Here is an 8,294-nt window from a genome sequence, read left to right on the forward strand (position 1 = left end):
TCCAAAATCGTTTTGTTTTTACTAAATTATTTTCACAAATAGCAGCAGAGGTAACAGTAACAAACGTTTCGGCCTTGCAGCCTTAGTCCTAGAGCATGAAAAAAATACAGGTTTTGTTCCGACATTACTTATAATACAAAACATTATTTGTGCTGTACATGTTTCTCCTTTTTGTATTAATGTCTGTCTTGTATATATAAGTATCTTTTCTTTATCTGTTAATGGCAGTTCTCTTCATCTTTCTCCCCTGTAGATTCGAGAGGAGATAGAGCAGTATGGCATTAAAATCTATCAATTTCCAGACTGTGACTCTGATGAGGATGAAGACTTCAAACAGCAGGACCAGGAGCTAAAGGTTGGTCCTTTCTAAGCACCTACATGCACTAGTTTCAGCTTTTCAGCTCACAACAAAAAATCATCTCAGTCACGTTCCCCATGGAGCCATATTCTTCCAAATGAAAACAAATCTTTACTGTGTGCTGTATGTGTGCGGTCGGATCTGGACAGATGGTGGACTGTGGTCACTGGCGACCCTGTCAACACAGACTTGCCTGCAGATAGTGTCCTAATATGCCCTGAGAGAGAGGGGGCGAGAGAGAGAGAGAGAGTGAGAGAGAGAGAAAGAGAGAGAGAGAGTGAGAGAGAGAGAAAGAGAGTTCTCAGCAAAAAGGTTTGGAGGAATGGGAAGTAGAACTAGTTGTGTGTGTGTGTGTGTGTGTGTGTGTGTGTGTGTGTGTGTGTGTGTGTGTGTGTGTGTGTGTGTGTGTGTGTGTGTGTGTGTGTGTGTGTGTGTATGTGTGCGAGAGAGAGTGAGACAGTATTTGTATGCCTGAGAGAGTGAGACAGAGTGGGAATGAGTGAGACAGAAATGTCCGTGTACATTAGAAGAAGCATGAGGCAGTGTATGAAACAGTGAGGGATTATTAACCAGAGGGAGAAGTGAACAAAGGAGGGAGGGGTGGGTGGGGGTAGATTGCAACGGAGCAGAGCAGCCACAGAGCAAGTGGGGAAGGACACTGCGTCTGCCTTCTGCAGTGCAGGGGCTCTGACTGCATCTCCTCGCCCACTAAGAGCACCTCTCCTCGCCCACTAAGAGCACCTCTCCTCGCCCACTAAGAGCACCTCTCCTCGCCCACTAAGAGCACCTCTCCTCGCCCACTAAGAGCACCTCTCCTCGCCCACTAAGAGCACCTCTCCTCGCCCACTAAGAGCACATCTCCTCGCCCACTAAGAGCACCTCTCCTCGCCCACTAAGAGCACCTCTCCTCGCCCACTAAGAGCACCTCTCCTCGCCCACTAAGAGCACCTCTCCTCGCCCACTAAGAGCACATCTCCTCGCCCACTAAGAGCACCTCTCCTCGCCCACTAAGAGCACATCTCCTCGCCCACTAAGAGCACCTCTCCTCGCCCACTAAGAGCACCTCTCCTCGCCCACTAAGAGCACCTCTCCTCGCCCACTAAGAGCACCTCTCCTCGCCCACTAAGAGCACCTCTCCTCGCCCACTAAGAGCACCTCTCCTCGCCCACTAAGAGCACCTCTCCTCGCCCACTAAGAGCACCTCTCCTCGCCCACTAAGAGCACCTCTCCTCGCCCACTAAGAGCACCTCTCCTCGCCCACTAAGAGCACCTCTCCTCGCCCACTAAGAGCACATCTCCTCGCCCACTAAGAGCACATCTCCTCGCCCACTAAGAGCACATCTCCTCGCCCACTAAGAGCACCTCTCCTCCGTCTCCGTCTCCCTCCAGGACAGCATTCCCTTTGCCGTGATCGGCAGCAACACAGTGGTGGAGGCCAAAGGCAGGCGAGTGAGAGGACGCCTCTACCCCTGGGGCATCGTAGAAGGTACCGGAAGCACTCCACAATGCATCCTGCAAATATGGACCTAATATGGCCAAGAAAGGCCTTTTCTATTGATATGTGGATGTGTTTTTCTTTTCATAATATTATTATATTCATATCATAAATAATATACTGTAAAGTTAATAAAGTTAATATTATATAGATTATTATTTTTCTTAGTAGTAGTAAAAGTATACAGATGCTATGCTATTTCCACCGTGAGTGCATATAGCTGCAATAAGGCCTGACGATCTGAGATAAGAAATAAAGAAATATGAATTTAAATATAAATGTTTTACAAGTATTTAAAATATAGATTTAGTACTGATGTGAGATGGAGAATTTGCCGGGTCTAACATTTTAAGCATTATCTGGATGTGCAACGACAGTGGAGAACTCGGCGCACTGTGACTTTGTGAAACTGCGGAACATGCTGGTGCGTACGCACATGCAGGACCTAAAGGACGTGACCCGGGAGACCCACTACGAGAACTACCGCGCCCACTGCATTCAGAGCATGACCCGCATGGTGGTCAAGGAGCGCAACCGCAAGTATGCCGGGGCGCCGAGGGCACACTGTAATTGGGGTACCTGTTTTAAAGGCACACCTAGTATACTGTATAGCATAACACAGCCATACTCTTTTCTTATACACTCTATGCATACACGCTCCATGCTCATATGTTCTTTTATACTCTATGCACACACACATGCTCATATGTTTTTTTACATTTCATGCATACACACATGCTCATATGTTCTTTTATACTCTATGCACACACACATGCTCATATGTTTTTTTTACATTTCATGCATACACACATGCTCATATGTTCTTTTATATTCCATGCACACACATGCTCATATGTTCTTTTATACTCTATGCATACACACATGCTCATATGTTATTTTATACCGGTACTCTATGCATACACACATACACTACTCACAAAAAGTTAGGGATATCTGGCTTTCGGGTAAAATCTAATGTTTCAGTACAGGAAGTATTTAGAGATAGTCACATAATGTTCACCTGTAAAGGTTATAGTGGATTTTAGGTTCATCCAGAAATTTCACCCAACAGCCGAATATCCCTGACTTTTTGTGAGTAGTGTATGTTCTTTTATACTCTATGCATACACACATACACATATGTTCTTATATATGTATTCTATGCATACACACACATGCACCTATATGTGCTGTACTTGCGTGCATGGATGAAGTCTTTAAAGGGAGTGTCATTGTCTTCTTTGATTTGCAACATTGAAATGTTGTAGCTACTTAAGGCACTGAGTTTCGTCTGCAGGTTTGTACCGCCATGTTGTGTTTGTTCAGTAGTGACCGTTCGCTTTGTTTTGCTTGACCAGTAAGCTCACCAGGGAGAGCGGCACCGACTTCCCCATACCCATGGTGCCTGGCGTGGCGGACAGCGAGACGGAAAAGCTGATCCGCGAGAAAGACGAAGAGGTACGGCATAGAGCCGAACATGGACACGAGCGCGATCACGGGCACGAGCATGAGCATGATCACGTGCACGAGCACGAGCAGCATCAGGACCCACATGTAGAACAGGAGGCCCACTCTGAGCATCCAGAGGGCTCCTGATAGTCACAGCTATTCCAGAATATTCCACGGCCATGTAAACACAGAGTTGCCTCTAGAGGCCAGCACACCAAAGAAAGCCATAGGTGCCCACATCCTGGAAGGGTTTGATTCAGGAGGTGGGAAACACACAAAAAAAAATGACCTCCCTCACTAACTATGCCTTTCCCCCATGGGAAGATCCAACCCTACATAGACGTAGATGGCCATGTGATATATTGAAGTAGAGTAGAGTCCCTGTTATTGTTCTCCCTGGGGAGCTGTCCTCACAAGACTGCAAAGTCTGAAGCCTGCACCGCTCAGCAGTCAAGCACGTCGGCCCTGTGTGAGTCTGCCACCTGCATATGGTGCTGGGACAGAGACGAGTGAGACTCAAAGCTCCAATTAGAGTCTTGAACGTGCTCAGCTGTTTCCTGATATTTTAGGCTTCTCTGTGTAACATCTAAGTCCAGTGTTAAGCCAGTATCCTAATACACAGGAGCTTGTTGTTGATGCTAGTGTGCTAAAAACCAAAGGAGAGACCCTATTATCTGTGCTGCTCTAGATATTTTTAATTTTGTGCAAATTCACTTGCCAGTCAGCAGTATTCAAAGAGATATACAGGTGCAGTATTCATAAACATGCTCCTTTGCAACGTTGTTGTGGCTGTAACTTTATATATTTTCAGTCCTTATTAGGCTGAGTTTTCCAGTAAATATGTTTATACAGTGGACTTGCTTAATGTTGCCTCCTTGTGTTCATATTTAACGAGTGTTTGAATATGGCTAAAAGCAATCCTCTTAGGATAGTATTTCATTAATAGAACAGATTCTGTGAATTGGTACAAAGGGTATTTGTTTCTGTAAAACATTTCTATTCAACATTAGTTCCTTAAATATATTATACCATTGGTTTGTTTTTGAGTTGAATCCATTGTTTTCATCTTTCATTAAATTATTTCAAAATGGTTATGTTGTTGCCATAATTATAAACCATTCAGTGTATTCACAAGCACCTCCCTATCCACTGAAGCCTTGCTATTTGAGTGTACAACCCAAACCGGAAATTGACCTGATTTCACTACAACAAACGTACATTATGCAGGCATTGATTTTATTGTTAATCTATTTCTAGTCAAAGTTTGTCAATTTCCAAAACATGATCCCGACATCTTTACTCTGTAATTATCAATACTTCTGCTCACGTGTCAGAAACAGATGCAGTACAGACTCTCTTCAGAATGGTTCATAGAACCTCTGTTGGAGCAATCCTAGTCATATCAAATATGTTATAGACTATATTTATGAGTCTCCATTGCCTGATGAGCATAAATAAATATCAGGTCCTATGGCCCGGGTGATAGTATAGAAATGATTGGCAGGAGAGTGATAAGAGTGATAAGCCTCTGCATACTCTCTACTGGGCTGCACCCTGATGGTCACATGATCAGAGGAGCGCGGCTATTATTGATTTTTGTTTCCCCCTGCAATGACCACAGTGGCAGGGCTACAGTGGCTTCACCATAGGCCTGGTTGGCCACTCATTTGTGCAGAACAGGGAGGTCTATGGGCAGCAATACCCAATCAGGGTTCACGTTTTAAGTCATGTGATCAATTTTGACCATCGATGTAAGTTCACCGGTTTGACAGGCAACTCTATGTTTTTCTTTGTCTCTCCTATCGCAGTTACGACGAATGCAGGAGATGCTGCAGAAGATTCAGGAACAAATGCACACACAGAAAGAAGCATATTAACCACGGCATTCCCTGAACCCCCTCCACGCACATCGCTCCCAGCCAAGCAGCAGTCTAAAAAGTATCCCGTCACCCCAGAAACATTGAGCCTCCTCCTCTTCCTCTTCCCAAGCCTCCTCTGCAATGTCTCACTAACATAACCCACCTGGATGAGCCTGAAGACTGAAGAACAGTACGTACATAGACATCATTGTTGTTCCTGTTGAGTCTCTGTCTCACACTCTTGTCCAGCATCAACTTCTTTGCTCCGTTTGTGATTTGTGGAGACATCTGATTGTCAGACTCACGCATGAAGTAGTCTTAATCAGTCCAAACCACATTCATGGTAACAGACCTGTGGATGCTGTCCTGTACATGCAAATGTAGACAAAACATGGCTGAAGCCATGATGACCACTATAGATATAGGCAGGGGTCAAATTATGATACAGTATATATTTGGTAGGTTCTGTAGATTAAGATATACCATTTGTGAGACATCCTGCATAATAGAAGTGTACAACATTTACAATACTTGACTATAGCAATGTGTGTGTGCAGCTCAGTAGCAGTCTCTGTGAGGTTATGAATGAGAGAAATTGCTAAAGGTTGGCCTTCCTATCACCCAATTCACTAGCTTGCCATTTTGGTGTATGCACAATGTAATTCCCAAGAGTATTTTGTAATAGCTTGTTCTATAGAATAAAAACAGCATAATTATTTAATTATTTTCTACAATGTTATTTGTTTGTTAACATTTCTTTTTTAAAATAATAATAATGCCATTGGATCTTCTGTGTGTGCACACTTTTGTTTATATTGCATCATGAAATAAGAGGAGAAATGCTTTTTTTTTGCTAAATAGTTTTATTTTCTTATCAACACAAATGAAGTACTGTAGAACAATAGTAGGCTATTTTTCATGGTAACTCGTATAACTCGTATTCATAAAAGTTGTCCTGTCTTTACTAAGATGTTAAATGCCTTGAATTTTTTGTTTGGCCCCACGATTGTTACATGCACCAAGGGGCAGGCTATTTTAAGCTAATTTTGAATGCAGGCTGTTGAAGCTCGTGGTTAAGAGATGTCATGGGTAAACTTTGTTCTATGGTCATTTATAAGCAATGGTATTGAGTCATAATGTGCTAAAGTTTTTTTGTAAATACTTTCATAATAACTGCCCTTAGGTCTACTGAAGAAAGGGCCATTGTGATATATGATTTAACGCTAGCCACAGGCTACAGTTTTTTTTTCTCAGTTTTCACTTTCTCTCAGAAAAGGTGTTTGTTTTATTTTATCAATTTTTTACGACCATTAACATATGGAGAAATTGAAAATCCAATTTAAAAACAAATCACAAATGTTTTTGATGATATACATATACATGTACATATATAGGTCTTCTGTTCCCCCTGAAAATGGCCAGTTGACAGGACCATGTTTTTTACTCTCAGGCCCAGTCGTGAAGTGGTCATTGAAACCTCAATCCAGTACATTTTAATCCAACTTTTTGGAGATGAATAGGCATTGTGTTATTTTTACTGAGGGTTAATGATGTGACCAGAGTAAGCTATTAGAGTAATCTGAAGAATCTACTTTGGGATCGTCCTCCTTGTTGTATTTGTAGGATCTTTTTCAACATTTGTTTCTCTCACAAAAATAGCTGTTTTATGGTTTCCCCTGCATGACAACTGACAATGTTGTCAGTAGGTTCTGTTGTTTAAGATGTTTTGTAAAGAAAATACATATTTGAGTCTATATTTAGTATCAGTATCATATTTACTATTATTACATTTTCCATAAACTTGATCCCTGACCACTGAAGTTATCCCGAACAGAATAGCAGAAAAAGAAAACAGAACGACTTGCTAAGGAGAAGGCAGAGAAAGAAAGGCTAGCTAAAGAAAAAGCAGAGAAAGAACGACTTGCTAAGGAGCTGGTAGAGAAAGAGAAGCTAGCTAAGGAGAAAGCTGAAAGGGTGCTGCTAGCTAAAGAGCTGGCAGAGAAAGAAAAGCTAGCCAAAGAGAAAGCAGAGAAAGAGAGACTAACAAAAGAGCAGAATGTATCACTTGAAGATTCACATCAAGGTCATGTGTGACCTTCAATCTATTATATCACTCTAGGTTTTCAGCATTGTTTCCTGTTGCAGTCTGAGCATGCTTTTTCATTTATTTTATTTTTTTTATTAAGAGGGAACAATTTTGATAAACCTTTATGCGTCTTTTGCATAAAAAAACAAGGCTTCCAAATTGTGTATGAGTTAGAAACATCAGGGCCGGTGACAATACTCTTTTTCAATACACACTCCAGACATTACTGGAGTGTGTTCTTCCATGTCATATAGTGCTTCCCACATTTAGAAATCATATTCTTATAGACAACTTTCATTTTATCTACTTTTTCTCCCTCAGTGAACGCATGGATCACCTTTTTTTCTTATTCACTTCATGGAATAGAATATTGGTCATAAATGTATGTATTTTGAGAATATTATGAAAAGGCAATGTATGCAAAACCTTGACCAAAAGTCTAATAAATTATTACATGTTTGAAATGGGATTTTGCATAATCACTTTTCTTCATTGTTCTTAGCGTTACATAGAGAAATGACTTTATGCAGACTTTACGTCATTCGCACTTGCATGTAAAATGATTATCTGCCGCCTTTACCATCTTGTAATACATGTTGGTGAATCATGTAACTTGAATTTATAAGCACTGTTGTGTGATGGACACTGAAAGAGGAATTCTGCTCTGTGAGTGGTGAATAATTAATGGTGGCGAGTCGTTGGTGATCTGTTTTCAATACTTTGGTATTTTACAACACATAACATGTTACACATAATTATGTCTCAGAATAATGTTTGTCAAGAACTGTAATGATTATTACACACATGTGTTTGACTCTTCACCACACGGGGGCAGTAAATTACCTTTGGGGCCAAATCAATCGTGAAACTATGCCATGATAATTGCGTCCATTTAAAAGTAATATATCTTGCTGTAGATAATGCTTAACCAGAAACAAACAAACAACACATTTAGATAAAATCTAACAACTGTTATCTGATGAAGCATGTTTGAAATGCCACTCTGCATCAACAAGTGGTTGCATCAGCATCTAGTTGGTTTGCCAG

At 41.5% G+C, this 8,294-nt stretch overlaps 1 protein-coding gene across 5 annotated transcripts in view; it reads left to right on the forward strand.

The window, feature by feature from the left end:
* Positions 1-7,716, forward strand: part of septin4b (septin 4b) — a 33,377-nt gene extending 25,661 nt beyond the window's left edge. For all 5 annotated transcript variants that reach the window (XM_076282629.1, XM_076282625.1, XM_076282626.1 and 2 more), the window contains 5 exons: positions 254-355; positions 1,748-1,844; positions 2,231-2,393; positions 3,212-3,311; positions 5,111-7,716. In XM_076282629.1, the coding sequence (XP_076138744.1) occupies positions 254-355; positions 1,748-1,844; positions 2,231-2,393; positions 3,212-3,311; positions 5,111-5,179 (531 nt within the window). In that variant the 3' untranslated portion in view covers positions 5,180-7,716. The remainder of the gene's footprint in view (positions 1-253; positions 356-1,747; positions 1,845-2,230; positions 2,394-3,211; positions 3,312-5,110) is intronic.
* Positions 7,717-8,294: the final 578 nt, after the last annotated feature.

The sequence above is a fragment of the Alosa pseudoharengus genome, unplaced genomic scaffold (genome assembly GCF_046254945.1).
Source record: "Alosa pseudoharengus isolate Yale_2024_CS ecotype anadromous, Long Island Sound unplaced genomic scaffold, YU_APseudo_1.1 YU_APseudo_1.1_scf_13, whole genome shotgun sequence".
NCBI lineage: Eukaryota > Metazoa > Chordata > Actinopteri > Clupeiformes > Clupeidae > Alosa > Alosa pseudoharengus.